Source organism: Rhinatrema bivittatum, chromosome 4 (genome assembly GCF_901001135.1).
Source record: "Rhinatrema bivittatum chromosome 4, aRhiBiv1.1, whole genome shotgun sequence".
NCBI classification, from domain to species: Eukaryota; Metazoa; Chordata; class Amphibia; order Gymnophiona; family Rhinatrematidae; genus Rhinatrema; species Rhinatrema bivittatum.
Window position 1 is genome coordinate 260,156,278 of NC_042618.1, and position 26,315 is coordinate 260,182,592.

The 26,315-nt window shown below is 44.4% G+C and overlaps 1 protein-coding gene across 1 annotated transcript in view; it reads left to right on the forward strand.

The window, feature by feature from the left end:
- PHF21B (PHD finger protein 21B) overlaps window positions 1–26,315 on the forward strand; it is an 888,545-nt gene that overhangs the window by 633,792 nt on the left and 228,438 nt on the right. Inside the window, exon 7 of the mRNA XM_029600063.1 lies at window positions 13,568–13,672. Within this exon, the coding sequence (XP_029455923.1) occupies window positions 13,568–13,672 (105 nt within the window). The remainder of the gene's footprint in view (window positions 1–13,567; window positions 13,673–26,315) is intronic.

Consider the following 26,315-nt stretch of genomic DNA (forward strand, 5'->3'; position numbering starts at 1 on the left):
ATTCATATTTTCCTGATTTGACTCATTATTTGGAAAACTCTGTATTGGAGGTGGTAGATAGAGCAGTATTGTTTATTTCATGTTATTCAGAGGCAGATTTTTCCCTAATAATGAAAGCATATTTTAAAAATCTGAATGCTCTATTTCATGATCAGAAAGTGCGTCTGTTTCCAGATTTAGCTAGACCAACACAAATCAGACGTAAAGAATTCTTAGCTCTGAAACCTGAAGTAACAGCAACAGGTGCAAAGTTTACACTTCGCTATCCATGTCGTTGTATTATTAAATGGTCTAACAACACCTTTATCTTTTTTATTCCTGAGCATTTAAAGCAGTTCTTGGAAGGAAGGAGACATAGTAATGCAAATGATAATACTGGGGCATAAAATGATATTGACGTATTGAGCCGATCCATCTACTTTGTTTTTGAATGATATGTTATAATTCCTCTTATTATAGAATATACTCCCCCCACAATTTCTTATTATGATGTAATAGTAAGAAATAGGAATATAAGCATAATATATGACTGTATTCCTAATATTTCAAGTTTTTCTTTATTACTTAAAAATATTTCTTTTACTATTGCACCGAATATTTAACAAAGTTGGTTCTTTGTAATTATTATTGTAAAATTGCATAAATAAATAAATTAAAAAAAAAACTAGGCCTGTTTGGCCCCTCTCCATCCCCCATCTCCACCCTCAAATGGCCAAAAAAATCATTATTGGCTTAATGCCCCCCAACTTTGGACCTTCTTAGATCCCCCAGACACTCCTATACCTAAAATCAGCATAGCTGTAAATGTAGAGAGCCCAGGGTGCCCCTAACCCTGGGCCCTATTGACGCCATTTTTCATAATGGCGCTAACCAGAACTTACTCTGTTATATGACGGGGCAAGGTCCGGGGACCGGACAATAGTCATGTGGTTTTTGTCCAGGTCCATGGGCCTTGCTCAATGTCACGTTACATTGCCTGCTACTTAGCCGGATAAGTTGGAACTTATCCGTCTAGCAGCAAAGGTGCTACTTAGCTGGATAAGTTGATTTTAGCCAGATAACTGTGCACAAATGATATACATGTGTTTCTTTGCTTCCAGTTTTAAAGGGATATGTGAGTAGATTTAACATGCATTATTTAGATGCATTTACCGCCTGTAAATTGACTTTTACATATGTCAGTTGGGGTATTTGCTAACATGTGCACAGCAATGAAATAACCAGTGTTATCAATTAGTCTACCAATTCACTCAGTCCATCTGCAGCTCATGAAGACCCTCATGGCTCTTTAGCCTGAAGTTCCCCCATTTCACCTTGACTCCCTCCTGGATATTTTTTCAATTTTAAAATGTTATGATCACTTACTCCTGATATTGAACAGGAGTAAATATATTTGTTCTCCGCTCTCCATTGCTATGGGTTTGAGGGGAAAATAGCATGCAATATCTCTTTATTATATCAAGAACCTAACTCCATTGTCTTGGCCAAATCGAGCTACAAAGGGGGACAAGGCAGGGTTGCCCATTATCTCTGCTTCTTTATATCCTTTAATTAGACCTACTATTGCAGAAAATAGATGAATGCCCAAACATTCAGGGATTTAAATTAGGGGCAGGCCATTTTAAAATAGCTGCCTTTGCAGATGACGTCTAAGTCTTCTTGACAGACTCTGTTTGTTCGCTGCTGAAAGTGATGGCTATGCAATACAATTTGGCTAATTCTTAGACCTTTGAAATCAGTCTTGATAAATCAAAAGCCTTGGATGTCTGAGGGTCCTTGAAGGCCCAATTTCCAGGCTCCTTTCCTTTATGTTGAGTGGAAGCAGAGAAGAAATACCTAGGGATAAAAATCCCAGCTGATATTCACACTATATACGATTGTAATATCTTGCTGTTACTAAGACAAAAATAAAATTGATGGCGTGGCGGTCGCTGCCCCTTTCTTTATCTGGACAGATCTATTTGTTCAAGATAATGGAGCTACCTAGATGGTTATATATTCTGCAAATGCTGTCAGTATGGATTAAATTAAAACATTGTTGGAATTAGAAAGGGCACTAAGGAAATTTCTTTGGGGGGAGGGGGGGAAATGGCCCATTTGTCTTTAAGTAAGATGCAGCTACCATGGGAGGTGGGAGGGATGTACTGTCCCAATCTATAGAGCTACAATCTACTGTGCTTTCTTATGACATGTCAAAGATTGGTTCAATGGCTCGGATATCTTTTCTCCAACTAGCTTTCTATAGGTCTGGTGCACACCATTTAATTTGGGTAATTTATTACATGCCCCTAGCCATATTCTGCCAGATTATGTAAAATATCACCCTATCATTATCGCATGTGGAAGATTCTTTGTAGCAGTCTGAGTTCCCACTGGGAAGTTTCCCCTTTTCTCTCTATTGCTGGCTACCCAAGGTTCTCACCAGGTTTGGAAAATCAGGTACTCATGAGATGGGTTAGGAAGGGCCTCACTAACTTAAGGTAGTTCATCTATGTGGATACCAGAGCAGTTCTCTCTTTTGAGGAGCTCTGGTTAACCTTTGATCTTTCTCACAGGGAGTTTTATGTATATCTGCAGATTAGATATTTTATCAAACATGACCTACATACAAAAGTCCAAAGTAATTAACGCCCACCTTTTTGATAGGTTTTTTTATGTACCACCTGGACAAAGGACTTTGTGTGCATCTTTGACAAAAGCCTAAAGAGTATTCCTTCACACAACCCTGTGCATGACTTGGTCGCTAATTGGAACAAGGAGGTAGACACTCCTATCTCAGTTCAAATATTAAAATCTTGTTTCAGGAAATATAATATTATCTCAGAAAATGTCTTACTGTGTGAGACCTATTTCAAATTTCTCAGACATATGTTTGCCTCCAGTGTTTGGACCTATAAATCTAAGCTGGCTACCACAGATAAATGTATCAAATGTATGGTAGCACAGAGTACTCTATTTCATTGCTTTTGGGATTGTAAAGGGAAAAAGTCTTTTTGGAAGGCTATTTTGTGCTATCTAGAAGGATTGTGTTGTTTTTCTGTTCAACTGTCTTCCCATCTTTTTTGTATTCGACTGTTTGATATGATATATTCTAAAATACGAAGGCACAATGAATGTTTTTCAGAAAGCCTTCCTGCTGGCTAAGAAATCCATTTTAGATCATTGGTTAAAAATGGAGAAATCTTCATTCACATACTGGAAATTGAAGTTACATAAGATGGCAGTTTTTAAACAAATCTCTGCTCGCCGTTCATCAAAATCTAAATATGACTTGTTTTTGGATATCTGGCATGCATATATAATGTCAATGACTGTGAAAGCACATAGTAGTCTGTTTGCTTTATTGTACCAGTTTGAACACAATGGGCCGGATTTTCAAAGGGTTACGCGCGCCGGGCCTATTTTCAAAAGGCCCAGCAACATGCGTAAAGCCCCGGGACACGTGTAAATCCCAGGGCTTTACTAAAGGGGCAGGGCCAGAGGCCTCCGACATAGCGGCCATTGCCACTGTGTCAGAGGATCGCGTGCCTGCCAGGCTGCCAGCTCGTGCAAAAGGTATGATAAAACTTTTGGAGGGGTTTAGAGTAGGGCTAGGGAGGCGAAAGGTTAGGCGAAGGGGTGGAAGGTCAGGCTAGGGGGAAGGGAAGTTCCCTCACAGGCCGCTTCAATTCGGAGTGGCCTGAAAGGGAACGGGGAAAGCAGCGCGGCTCGGTGCAACAATTGTGCATCCCCTTGCCGCGTGCCAGGTAGCGTGCGTACCCTTTTAAAATCTACCCCAATGTATACGATGCTGGATAGAAATCTGATTCTTTTGCATAGTCCACACAGTTTTAGCCTAGTATGTTGACTCTCAATGTTGCTGTTATCTTATGGAGCATTCCTATTAAAGTTTCTTTTCTTTCAACTGACTAAAAGTTATTGATATTCCCTGCTTTGGATGTGTATATATTAGGGGGAAGGAGGGGTCGGTTGGGACAAGCGTAAGCTGTGGGGAAAAATTGCACGTGTCTTATTCTACTATGTTATGTTGTTATGATGTCTTTTGTTGAAAACCTTAAAATAAAGTACATAAAAAAATTATTGGAGGATCAGATAAATGAAATTCAGACTCTCTTCAACTGCTACTTCAACCAGAGACAGGAGAATGGTATATTCACAGGATAATAAGCTACTCAGATGATGAAAAGAGGTTTTCTTTAACAAAGTAAGGGCCAAAGGATGAACCTGAATCTTTTTAAATTATGTTTGCATGGGTGGCAGGGGCATTAGTATGGCCAAAAGAGCACTGGACTAGACTGTTATAAGCAGACTGGGAGGCCCAGGCTAAATGGCTTAAAATGAGTGAGTGAGTGTGTAAGAGATTTAAGATTCTATGTCTCTAGAAAAGGTTTGAGCCATCGAAACAGCTGCCAATAATACTATTGGAATGAGGACTGACCTGGGTTACAAATTCCACAAGAAAAAAAAAAAGGGTGAATATTAACCAGAGCCCAAAATACCCTGACCCTTGACATGAATCTATCAGTTTGGGGAAAATGTTCCTTTTGCAAATGAGGAAGTAATCAGAGGTCAGGGGAAGATAAGGAAAAGTCAAGCACAAAGAAGATGAGAACACTAAGGTAGGTAGTAAAGAAATAGAGAAATATTCCCTACAGTACAGCTGGAAGTATTGGAAAAAGGGGGTAATAGAGAAATTCCCATATTTCTGAAGGAACAATCTAGACAGCCCTTGTTTAAGGAAATCTGTGATAAATCCATAGTCAGTGAGAACTGAGAAGCACTACACAGTATTTTGTTATCCTCTCCCTGCATTTTGTTATCCTCTCCCTGCATTTTGTTTCCCCATGTGTCTGTCCTCACCCTCCCCCCGCCCCCCCTTTGTCATGACTACCCCTACCCCTCCCTCCCTAAGTATTTAGTTTCTTGCTCTGTTCTGCATTAGTTTCTTGCTCTGTTACTACATTTATGTTACATACTGTTATTTGTAAAGGCTTCTGCCTATATATCTTATGGTTGTAAGTTACTTGTAAACCGGCACGATGTGCAAACGGCTGTCGGTATATAAAATTAAATAAATAAATAAATAAATCATTGACAGTTTATTCTATAAAGTAAAAAACAAAGTAAGGTTGCGATCCCCTCCCGTGGTCGGAGCCACGGGGAGGTCTCTTACCTCCACGGGTTTTGCGGTAGGCCGCACCCCCGGATTTCCTGGTGGGGCCGGAGCTGGTCGACTGTTGCTCCAGCCGGCCAACCCGACGCCGTGGGGTCCGTGGTCCTGCCGCCATCTTGCCGGCACGGCAGGAGCCGTGTTGGCCTTTTCCCTTGCGGCATGAGGCCGCCAGCGTTCCTTGCCCCCTCCAGGGAAGGGTCCCTTGTTCCTGCGGCAGGAAGCCGCTCATCAGCCTCCTCGATGTGGCTGGGACGCCGTCTCTCCCTTGTTGGGCCTGCCCTGAGGCCTGCTTCGTCTCTTCTCCTCCGCGGCAAGCATAGCCACTGTCCAGGGTCCTTCCACCCTCTGCCTAGGGGGCACGGCCGCGGCTTCTCCCTGCATTTAAAGGGCAAGCCAGGTGTTGCCCTCCTGGACTCCTCCCAGGGAGTTCCCTACTTCCAGCCCTATAAAAGGGCTCTTCAGTCAGTCTGTCTTCGCTTCGGCAAGGGGCTAGACCTCCCTAGGACATCTCGTCTCCAGTTCCTAACCAGGGATCCTGATCCTCGTCCATGGAGTTCCTGTATCTCATTGGTCTCTATCCTGATGTTCCGTGATGTCTTGATGTTCCTGATGTTCCATGATGTCCTGATGTCCCAAGTTCCATAATATATCCCGGTCCTAATGCTCCAGGTTCTGTAGGACCCGTACCTCCAGAGATTCCCTGTTTTTATCTGAGCTTCCAAGTTTTATCTTCAAAGTTCCAAGTCCCGACTCCCAACTCCGGAGGATCCAAGGTGTTACTGCATCCTATGCTAAGAGACTTTCTGAGCCTGCCCCGCTCTGCCTCGTGGTCCACGACCAGCCGTCCAGCTGTAGGGTACGAGAGGGACAGTGCAGCCCACGACCAGCCCCACGTGCTGTGTAGGGCGCCTAAGGGTCTTGCTCATCCCTCCTTGTTTCCTGTCTTCGTCCAAGCTCCACATTTACGTTTCAAGCTCCACGTTTACGTTCCAAGCTTCACGTCTTCGTTCCAAGCTCCACGTTCACGTTCCAAGCTCCACGTCTACGTTCCAAGCTCCATGTCTACGATCCACGCTCCTGACTCCAAGACTTGGACTGTCCTGATCACAAGGGCACACTTTCTCCTTGTCCATGCTGGAAAGTTCCCGTTTGCGCTCTATTCCATCGTCAGTGCAACTGAATTGCCAAGCCTTGAGCATCCCGAGCTCAAAGCTGACGCAAGCTCCAACAGTAAGTAAGTTAGGGGATATGATAGAAGTCTACAAAATCATGAAAGGACTTGAACAAGTTAAAGCAAATCGGTTATTTACTGTCTCAGGTTATAGAAGGACTAGGGTGCACTCCATGAAGTTAGGAAGTAGCTCATTTAAAACAAAATAGAGAACATTATTTTTTGCTCAACACTTAGTTGAGCTCTGGAATTTATTGCCAGAGGATGTGGTTACAGCAGTTAGTGTAAATGAGTTTAAAAAAGGTTTGGATAAGTTCCTAGAGGAAAAATCCATAAACTGCTATTAATTAATAAGCAATAGTAGCTTGAGATTTATATAATGTTTGGGTAATTGCCAGGTTCTTGTACCTTGGTTTGGCCACTGTTGGAAACAGAATACTGGGCTTGATGGACCCTTGGTCTGACCCAGCATAGCATGTCTTATGTTTGTATGTTCTTATGAATACAAAAACATTGTTGGTACCTTGGGTATTATACAAGATTGTTCTAATATTAGCCTATTCACAGCCCCTGATAAGGCATTTGAGAGATCAGAATATCCTCCAGAGACTTAACAAGCAAATTTCCTGGCATGGAGTTCACCAGGCAGTGTTATATTTCTGCTACTCCTTCCCAAATACCCAAAAGTTTCCACCCAAATACTCATAAAATATCCTTGATATCTTTGCCAATTAACAGAACTTTTGGAATGGATAGCAGTAGATATAGTAGATCCTTTGGATAAAAGTAATAGGAGTTATCAATACTGGATTACACCAAAACATTTACAATCAGATACTTACGGTCTACATTGGCACAAATTAATACTATTGAATTTAATAAAATCTTTGTCAATTTGGATTTCCTCATTAAGTCTTAGCAGACAGAGGAACCAATTACATGTCTTACTTATTAAAGGAAAACGGGGGATTATTTGGCATTAAACATATGAAAACTGTGGTTTATCACCCACAGACCAATGGCTTGTGGAGCGATTCAATCAAACCTTAAAAATGATGATCCAAAAGTATAGCTGTTGTAATCAGGCAGAATGGAATAAATTAATTCCCTTGTTGTTGTTCACAGTACTGCTTGCCCATGGAAAAAACAATGTTGCTGACCTGAAGCTAGTAGCTACTAGGAATGTACATTCGGGAGAAATAAAACAGGAAATGAGATGAATTGTCCTATTTCATTTTGGGTTATTTTCAAAATAGACCAGTTTAAATTGCAACTAAATTTCATTTCATTTTCAAAATCGGGGGGAAAAAATGGTCACCTATTGGACCTAGGCCTAGGCCTGAAACCAGGGCCTCGCCTAGGAAATAGGGCAAGACCCATAGCAGAGGTACCAAGCTACGCAAGAGCATGCTTCTATTACCTCAGCTTAGGCCTAAGCCTGAGGAAGGGCCTTGCCTAGGTTTAGACTGTGGCCTGACGCAGGGGCCGAGGCCTACACTGAGCGTGACGATGGGGTCTTGGCCTAGGACCAGGCCTGATGCCAGGGCCTTGGCCACGACCCGAGCAAATGCTCAGCCCCCCAAATTTTGCATTTTACATGATCCAACACTCCGGCCAGTCTGGAGGTTGAGTCTGAATGCCTGGACCTTTGCTTAATCTACGGCCCAGGCCCAACCCTGATGCCAGGGCCCAACCAAGAGACTGGTTCTTGACACCTGGGCCTCCGCTCAGACCCAGGCCCAATGATGGGGCCTGATCTGGAGACTCAAACCCAATGCCTGGGCCCTTGTCAGGCCAGGGCCTGGGCTCAGGCCCGACACAGGTGCCCAGTCAGGATATGTGGTCCCAATGCCTGGGCTTCAGCCCATACCCAGGCCCAAAACCAGGGTCTGGCCCAGAAGCTGGGTCTTGACAGCGGGGCCTCAGTCTATTATCAGGCCCAGGCCTGGAGCCCAGGCTTCAGAGGTCGCCTTGAAACTACTTCTTGCTTCTTTCTTCTTACTTGAAATGACAGAATTCACTCGGGATACACCAGAGCTAATTAACTCTGGTGTATCCTCCCCATTGGAGAGCATCATTTTGATGTAAGGTAGTTCAATTAGCTGCCATACATCAAAATGGTGCCCTCATCTGTGCAGGATGCACTGGAGTTAATTAACTCCACACGTCTCAAGTGAATGCCATCATTTCAAATATGAAGAAAGAATGCATTGTAAGAGGCCTCCAAGGCCAGGGTTCTTGGCCTGGGCCTAACTCTAACATCAGGTCTGGGCCTGGACCAAGGCTCAGGTGTCGAGACCCAGGCTGTGGGCTAGGTCCCAGCATTGGGCCAGGGATTAGGCTGAGGACCAGGCCTCTGGACTGGGCCCAGGTCCTGGGCTAAGCCAAGGCCCAGGGGTCAGGACTCAGCCTCCTAGACAAGCCTATGTCTGAGTGAAGGCCTAGGTGTCATGACCTGGTCAGGACACAGTATTGTGCCTGGCTCTGGGCTGAGGTTGAGGCATGGAGACTTAGCGTCAGGCCTGAGCCAAGGCTGAGGCCAAGACCCAGGTGTCAGGACCAGGCCTCAAAGCCTGGACTTGCATAGGATCTAGGCCAAGATGGAGGTGACCTACCATGGTCTAGTCCTAGGCAAGGTCAAGGCTTTGGCCTGAGCCTAGTTCTCTTCAGTGGATCCCCCTTAGACCAGGTAAGTGTGGGCCAAGGAGGATCCTGGCCCCAGCATTTCTGTGGGTGGGAGGGATGCGTGGTCTGGACAGGCCTCTTGGGAGGCCCTGTTTTTTGTTTTGTTTTTTGCATTTTTGGTGTGTTTATTTTTTTAATGTTTATTTCATTTTTTGAATAATAAACATTAAACAAAATGAAATTTATGGAAAAAAAACAACCCAATAACAAATTTAAAAGTCAAAACAAAATTTTTACCCCTGCACACTCCTAGTAGCTAGTGAAATGACAGAGGAGACTTGCATTGCAGCAATCATACTAGCATCTCCAGGGATACATTTAATATGCACTAGGGCCTTAATGTATACGTAGCACACCATTTAGTATGTGCATTAAACTGCCTATTGTGCATGCTGTTCTTTAGTGCATAGGCCCCAATGTCTTCTGTTTAGTGCCTCGATGGCTGAGTGGTCTGAGATGCTGATCTGAAGGTTTCCATCTTCTCTGTGATTTGTGTTTGGGACTCCTGATGGAGTCGTGGGTTCAAATCTGACTTCCTGGTTCTTGAGTTTGGTACCTTGATTCTTCTATCTGCTTTACTTTCTAATGGAAAAAAAATATTGTTTATTAAACGAATACTTCAGCTCTGTGTTCACTAAAGAAGACCCTGGAGAAGGACCATCTCTACACAACAAGAAACTGGAGGGAAGTGGAATAGATGAAAATCCTTTTACAGTAGATAATGTATGGGAAGAGGTAAAGAATCTGAAAGTGGACAAAGCCATGGGGCCTGATGGGATTCATCCAAGGATACTGAGGGAGCTCAGAGATGTGCTGGCGGGACCGCTGTGCGACTGTTCAATAGATCCCTAGAAACGGGAAGTGATGCCGAGTGATTGGAGAAGAGCGGTGGTGGTCCCGCTTCACAAGAGGTGGGAACAGAGAGGGAGGCTGGTAACTACAGACCGGTTTAGCCTCACTTCGATGGTGGGAAAAGTAATGGAGTCACTGTTGAAAGAGAGAATAGTGAACTATCTACAGTCCGGAGAATTGATGGACCAGAGACAGCATGGATTCACCAGAGGAAGATCCTGTCAGACAAATCTGATTGACTTTTTTGACTGGGTAACCAAGGAATTGGATCAAGGAAGAGCGCTCGATGTCATCTACTTGGATTTTCAGCAAAGCTTTTGATACGGTTCCCGCACAGGAGACTGGTGAATAAAACGAGAAGCTTAGGAGTGAGTGCTGAGGTGGTGACCTGGATTGAAAACTGGTTGACGGACAGAAGACAATGCGTGATGGTAAATGGAACTTCTCTGAAGAGAGAGCGGTTTTAAGTGGTGTACCGCAAGGATCGGTGTTGGGACCGGTCCTGTTCAATATCTTTGTGAGCGACATTGCGGACGGGATAGAAGGTAAGGTTTGTCTTTTTGTGGATGACACTAAGATCTCAACAGAGTGGACACGCCGGAAGGAGTGGGAGAGAATGAGACGGGATTTAAGGAAACTGGAAGAGTGGTCGAAGATATGGCAGCTGAGATTCAATGCCAAGAAGTGCAAAGTCATGCATATGGGGAGTGGAAATCCGAATGAACTGTATTCGATGGGGGGGGGGGGGGGGGGGGGAAGCTGATGTGCACGGAGCAGGAGAGAGACCTTGGGGTGATAGTGTCTAACGATATGAAGTCTGCGAAACAATGCGACAAGGCGACAAGCCAGAAGAATGCTGGGATGCATAGAGAGAGGAATATCGAGTAAGAAAAGGGAAGTGATTATCCCCTTGTACAGGTCCTTGGTGAGACCTCACCTGGAGTACTGTGTTCAGTTCTGGAGACCGTATCTACAAAGAGACAAGGACAAGATGGAAGCGGTACAGAGAAGGGCGACCAGGAAGGTGGAGGGTCTTCATAGGATGACATACGAGGAGAGATTGAAGAATCTAAATATTGTAACTCCCTGGAGGAAAGGAGGAGCAGGGGTGATATGATTCAGACTTTCAGATACTGAAAAACTTTAATGAGCCAAAGAGAACGACAAACCTTTTCTGTCAGAAAAAAATCAGCAGAACCAGAGGTCACGAGCTGAGGCTCCAGGGAGGAAGACTAAGAACCAATGTCAGGAAGTATTTTCTTCACGGAAAGGGTGGTGGATGCTTGGAATGCCCTTCCGGAGGAAGTGGTGAAGTCTAAAACTGTGAACGACTTCAAAGGGGCGTGGGATAAACACTGTGGATCCATCAAGTCTAGAGGGCGTGAATAAGTGGAGGCAGCAAAACACTGCACGAAGCGGCAGTAGCCACAGCAGCATTCAAAACACTGCACGGAGCGGCAGTAGCCACAGAGGCATTCACGGAGCGGGATGCCAGTGGCCAGTAGTTGGTGTTCCACCTTCACGGAGCGGAAGGATGGAGGGCTGCTATCTCCAAAAAAAATAAAAAAATAAAAAAACAAACAAAAAAATAAAACAGGGGTGGGTAAGAGATGGGGCAAGGGGGTGGCCTGCTTGTTACAGCGGTTGCTACCCCTATTGAGCTGGATGTCACTTGGATGCAGATACAGAGCTGCTCTCTAAATTGGTGGTAGGGTGGAGGGGAATTAGGGCTGAAGGGTACTGGAAGCCAATAGTAACAGGTTGGAGAGAGAAAAAGGGAAAAAATGGATAAAGTGCGTAGCTTGCTGGGCAGACTTGATGGGCCGTTTGGTCTTCTTTCTGCCGTCATTTTCTATGTTTCTATGTTCAATATAAAAATCAACCCTTCTTAATAATGCATTTTCTTTCTTTTTATTTTCATTTCTTTTTTATGGGGGTAATTTTAAAATCCATTTACTTACCTAAAACAGTGGTTTATGTGCATAAATTGCTTGTTACAAAAATTGCCTGGAGTTGGTTTGCACTGATCAGAGGTGTTCCATGTGGTGGCGTCTGGACGGGGTTAACATTTAGGTGCATACTGTTACGGCTGTGGCTGCTGTGCTACCGCCTCACCACCAGGGGTCCCTCTAGTGCTGGCTTTCCTGACAGGCCCAGTCCATCTCCTATGTCCACTCTATGCTCTGGGTGTGCCCTTATAACCCCTGCCTGACAGTTTGCCTCGGTGCTTCGGCATCGAGCTCCTCCTGGGCTCCCTGCTCTAGCCTGCCTTGTGTGGCCTTCGGGCCTTTCCTTGCCTTGCGCGGGCCTTCGGGCCTATCCTTGCCTTGCTTGCCTTGCGCAGCCTTCGGGCCTATCCTTGCCTTGCCTTGCCTTGCGCGGGCCTTCGGGCCTATCCTTGCCTTGCCTTGCCTTGCACGGCCTTCGGGCCTTTCCTTGCCTTGCCTTGCCTTGCGCGGGCCCTCGGGCCTTTCTTGCCTTGCCTTGCGCGGCCTTTGGGCCTTCTTCCTTGATTTCCATACCTGGCCTACGGGCCTCACTGGGTGTGTGTGGGCCTACGGCCTTCTGACCTGCCTTGCTCCACTTATGGGTGTGTGGCCTACGGGCCTTCTGTGTGTGTGTGGCCTACGGGCCTTCTGACCTGCCTTGCTCCGCTTATGGTGTGTGGCCTACGGGCCTTCTGTGTGTGTGTGGCCTACGGGCCTTCTGACCTGCCTTGCCCCGTCTATGGTGTGTGCCTACGGGCCTTCTGTGTGTGTGTGGCCTACGGGCCTTCTGACCTGCCTTGCCCCGCTATTGGTGTGTGGCCTACGGGCCTTCCGTGTGTGTGTGTGTGGCCTACGGGGCCTTCTGACCTGCCTTGCCCCGCTTATGGTGTGTGGCCTACGGGCCTTTTGCGTGTGTGTGGTCCACGGGCCTTCTGACCTGCCTTGCCCCGCTATTGGTGTGTGGCCTACGGGCCTTCCGTGTGTGTGTGTGTGGCCTACGGGCCTTCTGACCTGCCTTGCCCCGTCTATGGTGTGTGGCCTACGGGCCTTCTGTGTGTGTGTGGCCTACGGGCCTTCTGACCTGCCTTGCCCCGCTATTGGTGTGTGGCCTACGGGCCTTCCGTGTGTGTGTGTGTGTGGCCTACGGGCCTTCTGACCTGCCTTGCCCTGCTTACTGTGCCCTGACCCAGCCTGTACTTAGACACTGCCACTTTCCGCCTGCCCTGACCCAGCCTGTACTTAGACACTGCCACTTGCCGCCTGCCCTGACCCAGCCTGAACCCAGACTCTGATACTTGCTGCCTGCCCTGACCCAGCCTGGAACCTGACACTGTTTCTAGCTTCCTGTCTCTCTCCACCTGGAGCCACCTGCTGGGTGGTGTTCACGACTCCTGACCGGAGCCCAAGCGTAACACATACTTTTTGATTATGAAAGCACGTCTCTAAATTTCAAGAAAGATTTGTGTAGGTATTTTCTGTAGGATAATTTTAAAGGAAACGTACATGCATATGTTCTAATTGAAAATTAGTATAATGTATATGAGGAAATGTGACTTAAATTAGACAGAATGTTGCATAATTACCCTCTCTATGTTGTACATTGTTTTCAAGTTAATTTGTAGTTCCATTACGAAAGGATCATGTTCAGATCTCAATGTGTTTGCATGGTGCAAACTATTTTTTTTCTTATCATTTAAGGTTATTATTATTCAGCCTCAAGTTCAAACCCAGCCAGAAAGGAAAGCCTCAAATTCTGACCAGCCATCTCAGGGACCTCTTGCTACCAAAAAGAAAAAGGATGAAATCCTGAGGTAAGAATGTGTGTATATGTATATATGGATCTGTCTCATTCTCTCACTCTTTCTGTTATATCTCTCTATTGCTATATAGATGTGTAACATTTTAGAGTATTGTTTGAAAATACCGTAAATTATGGTATGCTAATATTGTAAAGTTGTTGTGTAAACTGCAGCCAAGCTCAAAATATTTCAGTTTTCAAAATATTCAATACCAGTGTTATATATAATCCAGCTAACATGTAGATAATCATTTTGAAAAGAAATTTTGAAAAATTATTTCCTTAAGTGAAATGTGCTTCACCTGCAAAAAATGGTTATTATATAATTGCCCATCTGATATGTGCATATGTTTTTACTTTGACTGAGCGGAGGCATTTCCTGGGGACAGAGTTGGGGAAGGGTTTCTAATTATGTGCTTACATTTGGATTTTCAAAAGTATGCATATAAATGTCCTTGAAAATATGCAGAACAGAAATTAGCAGGCGAAATTGTGTGGGGGGATTTTGGGGGGATACTTTTAAAAAACAAACAGGCAAGTTTATGAAATCCATTTGCATCTAACCTCTGCTAGAGTACATGAAATAACCATTTGGTGAGGGGTTTCTTCTTCCTTCCTTGGCACTTGTAAGTGGGTTCAAAGCAGTGGTCAGGTAAGATGTTGTATTAATCAGACTCAGAGGAAAAATGTTAACATCTCTTCAGAACAGGGAAAAAAAATCTATACTTTTTCTCTTTTGACAAGCAGGACAGTAATCATGCCACACAAGTGGGAGATGTCATTAAAATAGCACCAAGATAGAGAAGATCTCTTGGAGCTCAGAAAACCTATTGTAATGCATGCCAGCACTCAAACAATAACAATCATTCCTAAGAAAAAGTAACACTGCAAATATGAACCAGCTCCGAAAATGCCAAAACACCTCTTATTAGGAAAATAGAACAAGCCAGGCTGCTATACATTCCTACACAGAAGCTACATGTTAGCAGAATATCTCCCTCAGTCACACATGCAGAACATAGACAGTCCATCTTAAATACAAAGTCCATCACAGAATAAAAAGAGACCATAAAGTATAAATAAAAATTTACAGGCAAAACTGAACTGGAAACCGCAAGAAGGCACACTCTGTATACAGTGCAATGACAGAAACATCACCATTCGGCATAAAACAATAAAATCAAGAAATATAAAACATCAATCATAATAGTAAAATCATATTAATAATGAAAATAAATATTTCAAGATAGCTGAAGAATAAACATCCAAAAATTAAAAACTCATATAAATTGTTTTTTTAAATTTCCCGAACACCAGTGAAATATTTCAAAAGAGCAGACATCAAATAACACCCAATAATTAAAACTAATAAGGATAAAAATTAAAAAAAAAAAATCCCACTGTACATACCTGGGAACTTTTGGTTTCCAGTCACCTTGAGATTGTTGTGGATTAGTGGGGGAGGGAGGGCACAAAACTTTCTACCTTCTCTCTCATATATGCACACACACTTTCTTTCTCTCATACATACTCATGCTCACACAATCATGCTTCCTCTCTCAGATGCACACATTTCTTCTCTCCCATGTGAACATACACACACACACACACACACAACACACACACATACATATATACACATGCTCCTTCTCACATATACGTTCACACACACAGATGGATGCTCTTTCTCACACACACTCCCACACATTCATACCACCTCTCTCACATTTTCCTTCTGTCTCATACACACACACACACATGTACTCCCTTTCTCATACATACACACATATGTGCTCCTTCTCAAACACAGAGACTTCAACTTCTTTTCTTCCACTTGCTCCCCCAGCAGCTTGGGCCCACCTCTTCACTTTGGCCTCCATTGGATCAGGATAAGGTAGCCTCCATTCCACTTGCAGCCCAAAGCCTTTTCTCTGCTTACACTACCAGTGGACAGGATGGGGGTCTACCGGATAATTTGCAGCCTCACTACCTTAGCTCTTTCCCCCACTTCTCATCCCTTCCCTCACTACCTCATCTCTTCTTCCCCTTTCCCCTCACTATCTTGTTCTTTCTCCCACTTTTCATCCCCTTCCCTCCCTCCTTCTAGATATTCCCTTCTCACACTATCTCAGTTCTTCTCCTAACCCTGTCCTTCTAGAGATTCTTCTGACCCTTACTGAGTCACTATCTAAGCTTTTTTTGCCTTCATCCCCTCTCCCTCTATAGACTCTGTCCTCCCCTCTTCTCACCCCTTCCTATACTTTCCCCACTTTCTTCTTGCCGGCTCCCTTTGCTCTTCCTCTACCTTCTCACCCAGTCAATTCCAGCTTCTTAGCTCTCCCCAAGCTCTTTCTCATCCCACACCCTGGAACAGTAGGAGGCACTAAAAGAGGCTTGCCAGCTCAGATTTAGTTATCGGATTGGGCAGAGGTAAAACAAAAAAAATCATTGCAAGTTTTATGTGGCAGCTTTCGTCAACTCAGCAAAGCACAGTAATGCCTTGCATGCCAGTGCAACAAACATGCTGGGCTTAATTGTGAGTGTAGCAGAGGAAATATGGTGAAAAATATTTGATTGTTGGCTTGGCTTGGCTTTCACAAGGCCTACGGGTTGCGTCAACCCCACCTCAGCCCAATGATCCACCTCCTACGCAACAAAGACTCTGCAATCTTGCCTAGTCTAACCTAACCCTTCCCCCAAAGCAAGGACTTGCAGGAATCTCTTTTATACTAGTAGATTCAAAAATAAGAAATTTCTGAATTCAAACACGGATATGAATATTTACTGACCTGCCTACTAATTATGCCACAGAATGTTTCCATCCATATATCTGCAAATTATTTCAACTGAAAGTATGCCAAAATTTGACTTTTGGTTATTAAACCCATCCGCTGAAATCATTAACCTCTCCTTAGATATTTTATTTATTTATTTTATTTAGAAACTTTTATATACCGGTATTTGTGGGGACATCATACCGGTTCACATAGTAACTGAAAGATTGGAAAATACATTGCAACAGGGGAATGTAACTGGGCGGGGGAAGAACAGAAAGGCAGTAGGAAGGATAGGATATATTTCCAGGATATGCAACATTTAAGGATAGAGGTCCGGTGCATCAATTCCTAGATCTCCCATGCGAGCCGGCAACAGGAACAGTAGCAACAGCCGCATTTGAATGACATCATCTCCTGCGGCAGCGGGCCATGACATTATTCAAAAGTTACTGCCCACTGGTGCGGGAATTATAGGTGTTGATGCATCAGATCAGGCAGAGGTTTGGGTTACCACTGCCCAATCTGATAAGTAAATCTGAGCTAGCAAGCCTCCTTTAGCAGCTCCTATGCCGTGGGTGGTCTGCCGGCTTTTTCTTCGGCCGCTGGTGGATTGGAGTGCGCCAGGCAGCCCTGCAGCTTTCGTTCCATTTTGACTGCAGGTGGCCCAGTCACTGCCTCCTCTGAGCCACCGCCCTGTGCAAATACATAGTTTGCACAGTCAGTTGCACCGGCCCTTCATTCACTGTCTGTGTGTGTGTGTGAGAGACATTTTTGCACACTCTGTGAAGGTTACTGGGTGTCCTATATTGTACTGTAATTGTAATAGTCACATAGGCATAGCGATCCAGCAGACAGTTTGTTCCTGTGCTATGCTGGTAACTCTGTTTGGCAGTGCTTACTAAGCACTGCAGTGCAGTATGCACTCAGTCTGACAACAGTATTAGAGTGGTACTCATGAATACACTTCAGTACTTTAATAAATTATATTGTGATATAAAAAACCCTAGTAGCTAGTATTTTCAATTCCTTCATGCCACTGTGAGGAAAGGAGAGAGGAATGGCAGTGGGCAGAAGAATGGAAGGAATAGTTATTGCTGATGAGTCAGCCTTGTTTGCCAGAAGCACATGCACTGCCAGTAGCAGTGAGAAAAAAGAGAGTCATGTTCCTAAGTTAACTTTTTAGCTGCAGAAAGTCACTCAATGCAATGTAAATCTTCTTTTTCAATCCTTCAATCTTTAGTTCTAACTGCATGGATGCTGAAAATCAGTCTCTTCTATGCAGTTGCCTGCTGAAGTGAGGAAGGTTGTTCTTAGCATCATGAAAAAGATCTACCAGAAGATCTTACCACTTTAAATGGAAAATTTCTATATGGTGCTCACGGGTCAATCAGGACCCCTTTAAGTCTCCTGTTGCCCTCTTACTTAAATATCTCTTAAGCTTATCTGATTCAGGATTGAAAACTGTCAGAGTTTATTTTAGTGTTATAGGGGTATACCACCAGAATTCAGGAATCAGTAAGTTTTTGCTTGGGACATTGTCTTTTTTAAAAGTATTGGGGCAAAGTTAACTATTTGGGAATATTATTTATTGTGTTTGTGTGTTTGTGCCTTTAATAGTCAGAAAGGCAGTGAATAAACAAGTTAGACTGCATTTTTAAATAGTCAGTCAATAAGGTAGCAGTAGGTAGACAGTGAATAAACAAGTTAGACTGTTTGTATTTTTAGTCAGCCAATAAGGTAGCAGTAGGTAGGCAGCGAATAAACAAGTTAGACTGTATTTTTAGTCAGTCAATAAGGTAGCAGTAGGTAGTGTGTTTATTTTTAAAAGTCTGCAAAACTGAGTGTTCTCCAGACTTTTAAAGAGCTGAGTGTTTGTATTTAATACTAACTGAGTGCTTGTATTGAAAAAAAAAAAAAACACAAAAAGTAGCCAGAAGCTAGAAATAAGCTAGGAGCAGTATATACCAAAGTAAAAAAGTTGAATAGTTCAGCTCAGTTACTCACCTTGGAAAGGTGTTGAGGTAGTGTGATTGGGTTTGAATAGGGACCAACATTTGTTAATCAAGGGAGCAGTGAGTCACTCAGGCTGACTAACTGAAGTTAGACTGTTTGTATTTCCCAACCCTAGCTCATCCCTTAATTTATAGGCAGGTGCCACTTTCACAAAAAAAAAACCAAAAAAAAAAAATCAACAAAAACTTTATTGAGAATTCGATCAGACCCCGGTAGGCCACTACCAGACACATAGTGAATTCACTAATACATTTAAAGGAAGTTAGACACATTCCTACTCCCATAGCAACCTAAAACTTAACTAGGAACTGATCAAAATTGAGATGAAGGCAGCAGTCCAGCAGCAAGAGGGGGGCTTCCCAGTCTTTTGCATCGAGTGTCACATGTATGATTTTTTACCCACCGGTGAGAAGTTGTACATGTGCATGCAATGCAAAGAGCTCCTGGCCCTCAGAGAACGAGTCCGATCTCTGGAGGCTAGAGTGGCAGACCTGGAGGAGCTGAGGCAGACAGAGAGGTATATAGATGAGACCTTCAGGGACATAGTATTCTAGTCCCAACTTCAGACTTGCAGCCCTGGTGCTACCTTGGAGGAAGAAGGTCTCATGATGGGAGAGCACCAACCAGGAGTAGCAGAAAAGGATCCTGTAGCAAGGACCTGCTCTCTAGGTGATGCATTGTCCTTTCACACTAAGGATATCTCCCCAAGGCCTACTGCCCAGGAGGGAAGGGTTAGGTCGGCCGTCATAGTTGGTGATTCGATTATTAGGAATGTAGATAGCTGGGTGGCTGGTGGGCGTGAGGATCACCTGGTAACATGCCTACCTGGTGTGAAGGTGGCGGACCTCACGCGTCACCTAGATAGGATTTTAGACAGTGCTGGGGAGGAGCCGGCTGTCGTGGTACATGTGGGCACCAACGACATAGGAAAATGTGGGAGGGAGGTTCTGGAAGCCAAATTTAGGCTCTTAGGTAGAAAGATTAAATCCAGAACCTCCAGGGTAGCATTCTCTGAAATGCTCCCTGTTCCACGTGCAGGTCACCAGAGGCAGGCAGAGCTCCGGAGTCTCAATGCGTGGATGAGACGATGCTGCAAGGAAGAGGGATTCAGTTTTGTTAGGAACTGGGGAATCTTTTGGGGAAGGGGGAGTCTCTTCCGAAGGGATGGGCTCCACCTTAACCAGGGTGGAACCAGACTGCTGGCGCTAACCTTTAAAAAGGAGATAGAGCAGCTTTTAAACTGAACAAAGGGGAAAGCCGACAGTCGCTCAGCAGCGCATGGTTCGGAGAGAGGTATCTTTAAAGGATACTAATGATGCATTAGAATTAAGGCATCCCGACAGTGAGGTCCCAATAATTAGAAAAGTAGTCCAAGTGCCTGTAACTAAAAACTCACCTGAGCTAAAAAATTCTAACTTATCCCTATCAATTAAAAAGCAGAATGAAAATACAAACAAAAAACAAACTTTGAAATGTTTGTATGCTAATGCCAGAAGTCTAAGAAGTAAGATGGGAGAATTAGAATGTATAGCAGTAAATGATGACATAGACTTAATTGGCATCTCAGAGACATGGTGGAAAGACGATAACCAATGGGACAGTGCTATACCGGGGTACAAATTATATCGCAATAACAGAGAGGAGCACTCGGGAGGAGGTGTGGCGCTTTATGTCCGGGATGGCATAGAGTCCAACAGGATAAACATCCTGCATGAGACTAAATACAACATTGAATCTTTATGGGTAGAAATCCCTTGTGTGTCGGGGAAGACTATAGTGATAGGGGTATACTACCGTCCACCTGGTCAAGATGGTGAGATGGACAGTGAAATGCTAAGAGAAATTAGGGAAGCTAACCAAATTGGTAGTGCGGTAATAATGGGAGACTTCAATTACCCCAATATAGACTGGGTAAATGTATCATCGGGTCACGCTAGAGAGATAACGTTCCTGGATGGAATAAATTATAGCTTTATGGAGCAATTGGTTCAGGAACTGACGAGAGAGGGAGCAATTGTAGATCTAATTCTCAGTGGAGCAAAGGACTTGGTGAGAGAGGTAACGGTGGTGGGGCCGCTTGGCAATAGTGATCATAATATGATCAAATTCGATTTATATGACTGGAAAAGGAACAGTGTGCCAAGGCTCTCGTGCTAAACTTTCAAAGGGAAACTTGATAAAATGAAAGAAAATTGTTAGAAAAAAACTGAAAGGAGCAGCTACAAAAGTAAAAAAATGTCCAAGAGGCGTGGTCATTGTTAAAAAATAACCATCATAGAGCAACAGTCCAGATGTAGTCCACACATTAAGAAAGGTGGAAAGAAGGCAAAACGATTACCGGCATGGTTAAAAGGGGGAGGTGAAAAAGCTATTTTAGCCAAAAGATCTTCATTCAAAAAATTGGAAGAAGGATTCCAACATGAAGAAAAATAGGATAAAAGCCATAAACATTGGCAAATTAAATGTAAGACATTGATAGACAGGCTAAGAGAGATTTGAAAAGAAGTTGGCTGTAGAGGCAAAAACTCACAGTAAAAACTTTTTAAAATATATCCGAAGCAGAAAGCCTGTGAGGGAGTCAGTTGGACTGTTAGATGATCGAGGGGTTAGAAGGGGCACTTAGAAAAGATAAGGCCATCGCGGAAAGATTAAATTATTTCTTTGCTTCGGTGTTTTACTGAAGAGGATGTTGGGGAGGGTACCCGTAATGGAGAAGGTTTTCATGGGTAATGATTCAGATGGACTGAATCAAATAACGGTGAACCTAGAAGATGTGTAGGCCTGATTGACAAACTGAAGAGTAGTAAATCACCTGGAACCGGATGGTATACACCCCAGAGTTCTGAAGGAATGAAAAATGAAATTTCAGACCTATTAGTAAAAAATTTGTAACTTATCATTAAATCATCCATTGTACCGGAAGACTGGAGGATAGCAAATGTAACCCCAATATTTAAAAGGGCTCCAGGGGGCGATCCGGGAAACTACAGACCGGTTAGCCTGACTTCAGTGCCAGGAAAAATAGTGGAAAGTGTTCTAAACATTAAAATCACAGAAACATATAGAAAGACAATGGTTTAATGGAACAAAGTCAGCATGACTTTACCCAGAGCAAGTCTTGCCTCACAAATCTGCTTCACTTTTTTGAAGGAGTTAATAAACATGTGGATAAAGGTGAACCGGTAGATATAGTATACTTGGATTTTCAGAAGGCGTTTGACAAAGTTCCTCATGAGAGGCTTCTAGGATAAGTAAAAAGTCATGGGTTAGGTGGCGATGTCCTTTCGTGGATTGCAAACTGGCTAAAAGACAGCATCGCTCCATGGTGAGACCGCACCTTGAATACTGTGTACAATTCTGGTCGCCGCATCTCAAAAAAGATATAATTGCGATGGAGAAGGTACAGAGAAGGGCTACCAAAATGATAAGGGGAATGGAACAACTCCCCTATGAGGAAAGACTAAAGAGGTTAGGAACTTTTCACCTTGGAGAAGAGACGACTGAGGGGGGATATGATAGAGGTGTTTAAAATCATGAGAGGTCTAGAACGGGTAGATGTGAATCGAATATTTACTCTTTCGGATAGTAGAAAGACTAGGGGGCACTCCATGAAGTTAGCATGGGGCACATTTAAAACTAATCGGAGAAAGTTCTTTTTTACTCAACGCACAATTAAAAACTCTGGAATTTGTTGCCAGAGAATGTGGTTAGTGCAGTTAGTATAGCTGTGTTTAAAAAAGGATTGGATAAGTTCTTGGAGGAGAAGTCCATTACCTGCTATTAAGTTCACTTAGGGGCAGATTTTAACAGGCGCGCGAATAGCCTTCTTTTGTTTGCGCTCCAGGCGCAAACAAAAGTACGCTGGATTTTAGTAGATACGCGCGGCTCCGCGCGTATCTGCTAAAAACCTGGATCGGCGCGCGCAAGGCTATGGATTTTGTATAGCCGGCGCGCGCCGAGCCGCGCAGCCTACCCCCCGTTCCCTCCAAGGCCGCTCCGAAATCGGAGCGGCCTCGGAGGGAACTTTCCTTTGCCCTCCCCTCACCTTCCCCTCCCTTCCCCTACCTAACCCACCCACCCGGCCCTGTCTAAAACCCCCCCTTACCTTTGTCGGGGGATTTACGCCTCCCAGAGGGAGGCGTAAATCCCCGCGCGCGAGTGGGCCTCCTGCGCACCGGGCCGTGACCTGGGGGCGGGTACGGAGGGCACGGCCACGCCCCCGGACCGCCCCGGGCCGTAGCCACGCCCCCGTACCCCGCCCCCAAAACGCTGCCGACACGCCCCCGAAAACGCCGCGACTACCGGGCCCGTCCCCCCGACACCCGCCCCCCTCGGAGAAACCCCGGGACTTACGCGAGTCCCGGGGCTCTGCGCGCGCCGGGAGGCCTATGTAAAATAGGCTTCCCGGCGCGCAGGGCCCTGCTCGCGTAAATCCGCCCGGTTTTGGGCGGATTTACGCGAGCAGGGCTCTGAAAATCCGCCCCTTAGAGAATAGCCACTGCCATTAGCAATGGTTACATGGAATAGACTTAGGGGCGGATTTTCAGAGCCCTGCTCGCGTAAATCCGCCCAAACCGGGCAGATTTACGCGAGCAGGTGCCCTGCGCGCCAGGAAGCCTATTTTACATAGGCCCTACCAGCGCACGCAGAGCCACCGGGACTCGCGTAAGTCCCGGGGTTTTCGGAGGGGCGTGTCGGGGGGCGGGCCCGAACCGCGCGGCGTTTTCGGGGCGTGTCGGGAGCGTTCCGGGGGCGTGGCTATGGCCCGGGACGGCCCGGGGCGTGGCCGCGCCCTCCGGACCCGCCCCCAGGTCGCGTCCCGGCGCGCAGGAGGCCCGCTGACGCGCGGGGATTTACGCCTCCCTCCGGGAGGCGTAAATCCCCCGACAAAGGTAAGGGGGGGGGTTTAGACAGGGCCGGGCGGGTGGGTTAGGTAGGGGAAGGGAGGGGAAGGTTAGGGGAGGGCAAAGAAAAGTTCCCTCCGAGGCCGCTCCGATTTCGGAGCGGCCTTGGAGGGAACGGGGGTAGGCTGCGCGGCTCGGCGCGCGCCAGCTATACGAAATCGATAGCCTTGCGCGCGCCGATCCAGGATTTTAGCGGATACGCGCGGCTCCGCGCATATCTACTAAAATCCAGCGTACTTTTGTTTGCGCCTGGAGCGCAAACAAAAAGTAGGCTATTCGCGCTCGTTTTAAAATCCGCCCCTTAGTTTTTGGGTACTTGCCAGGTTCTTATGGCCTGGATTGGCCACTGTTGGAAACAGGATACTGGGCTTGATGGACCCTTGGTCTGACCCAGTATGGCATTTTCTTATGTTCTTATGTTCTTAACAGAGAGTAGGATTAAATGGGCAATTTTCTCCGTGGAAGGGAGTGGACAGTGGAGTGCTTCAGGGATCTGTATAGGGACCCTTACTTTTCAATATATTTATAAATGATCTGGAAAAGAAATACGACGAGTGAGATAATCAAATTTGCAGATGACACAAAATTGTACAGAGTAGTTAAATCACAAGCAGATTGTGATAAATTGCAGGAAGACCTTGTGAGACTGGAAAATTGGGCATCCAAATGGCAGATGAAATGTAATGTGGATAAGTGCAAGATGATGCATATAGGGAAAAATAAACCATGCTATAATTACACAATGTAGGGTTCCATATTAGGTGCTACAACCCAAGAAAGAGATCTAGGTGTCATAGTGGATAACAGATTGAAATCGTCAGTACAGTGTGCTGCGGCAATCAAAAAAGCAAACAGAATGTTGGGAATTATTAGAAAGGGAATGGTGAATAAAACGGAAAATGTCATAATGCCTCTGTATCGCTCCATGATGAGACCGCACCTTGAATACTGTGTACAATTCTGGTCGCCGCATCTCAAAAAAGATATAATTGCGATGGAGAAGGTACAGAGAAGGGCTACCAAAATGATAAGGGGAATGGAACAACTCCCCTATGAGGAAAGACTAAAGAGGTTAGGACTTTTCAGCTTGGAGAAGAGACGACTGAGGGGGGATATGATAGAGGTGTTTAAAATCATGAGAGGTCTAGAACTGGTAGATGTGAATCGGTTATTTACTCTTTCGGATAGTAGAAAGACTAGGGGGCACTCCATGAAGTTAGCATGGGGCACATTTAAAACTAATCGGAGAAAGTTCTTTTTTACTCAACACACAATTAAACTCTGGAATTTGTTGCCAGAGGATGTGGTTAGTGCAGTTAGTATAGCTGTGTTTAAAAAAGGATTGGATAAGTTCTTGGAGGAGAAGTCCATTACCTTCTATTAAGTTCACTTAGAGATAAGCCATTGCCATTAGCAATGGTAACATGGATAGACTTTTTTTGGGTACTTGCCAGGTTCTTGTGGCCTGGATTGGCCACTGTTGGAATCAGGATGCTGGGTTGATGGACCCTTGGTCTGACCCAGTATGGCATTTTCTTATGTTCTTATGAAATTTATTCCCCAGCAACCTATTTTTGCCAGATTAATTAAAAGGCCTAAGCCATCTTAAACATCCAGTTAAATATCTTTCTACTTCTTGGGATTTTAATATGGTTCTCACTCAGCTCATGAAATATCTATTTGAGACTCTAGCAAAAGTAGAATTAAAATTTCTTTCTTGCCTGCAGAGTAAGTGAGTTGGCAAGCACTAGTCTCCGTATACCCACATTTCTGTAACAAAGTTTTTTTTGAAAACCCACTCTAAATTTATACCAAAAGTGGTCACTCAATTTCATTAAATCAATCCCTTGTATTGCCAACAATTATTTCAAGATCACACATCAATATGGATGAAGGGGCTTTTTCATACCTTGAATAAATTACTGGCTATATAGGTAGACATGATTCAATGGGAAGAGTCAACATAGTTTATTCAAATGAAAAATCTTGTTCTTTTAGACTTTTTTGAAGGTATAAACATTACTTAAGGCTGAGCTGATTGGTTTAGTGTGTTTGAATTTTCAGAAGGCATTTGACAAAATCCTTCATGAGACACTCCTCAGGAAATTAAAAAGACATGGCATAGGAAGCAGTGTCCTATTGTGAACTGGTAACTGGTCAAAAGACAGGAAACAGAATAGGACTAAATAGTTAGATTTCCAAATGGAGAAGTGTCACTAATGGAGTGACACAAGGATCTGTACTAGAATCCGTGCTGTTGAATATGGGGTTGCTATTCAGCCACGGAGTGGCTAGTTAAATTAGCCAAATATAGCTATCCGGCTAATTTAACAGGGATATTCATCAGCGGTGCAACCGTGCTGCTGAATATCCGCCACTATCTTATAGTTAGCTGGTTATGTCAAACTGGTTAACTTTATGGCAGCCTTATGGGCCAACCAGAGTTAGCCACATTGGTTAAGTGGCTAAATCTGAATATCGGAGTTAGCAGTATAACTTTTGTGGCTAACTCTGGCCCACTTCCAAAATGCCTTCCACCTGCCCCCGGAATGCCCTTGATTTATGCAACTAAATTCTAGGTACATATATCAATGTGCATCTAGAATTTAGGCATTTATGGCACTGAATATCCCTGGCTTAGCCATTTAGACAGATAACTTTTCAATTATCTGTTTAAATGACTTTTGAATATCGACATCCGTATTTATAAATGATCTAGAAAAGGGTAACAAGTGAGATGATCAGATTTGCAGATGACAACAAATGTTTACTCTTGATAAAACAATAGCAGTTTGTGAGATATTGTAGAAGGACCTTGTGAGACTAGGAGACTGGACATATTAATGGCAGCTGAAATTTAGTGTGGAAACTTATAAAATAATGCACATAGGAAAAAATATTCCCAAATACAGGTACACAATGCTAACATGTATTAGGAGTTACCACCCAGGAAA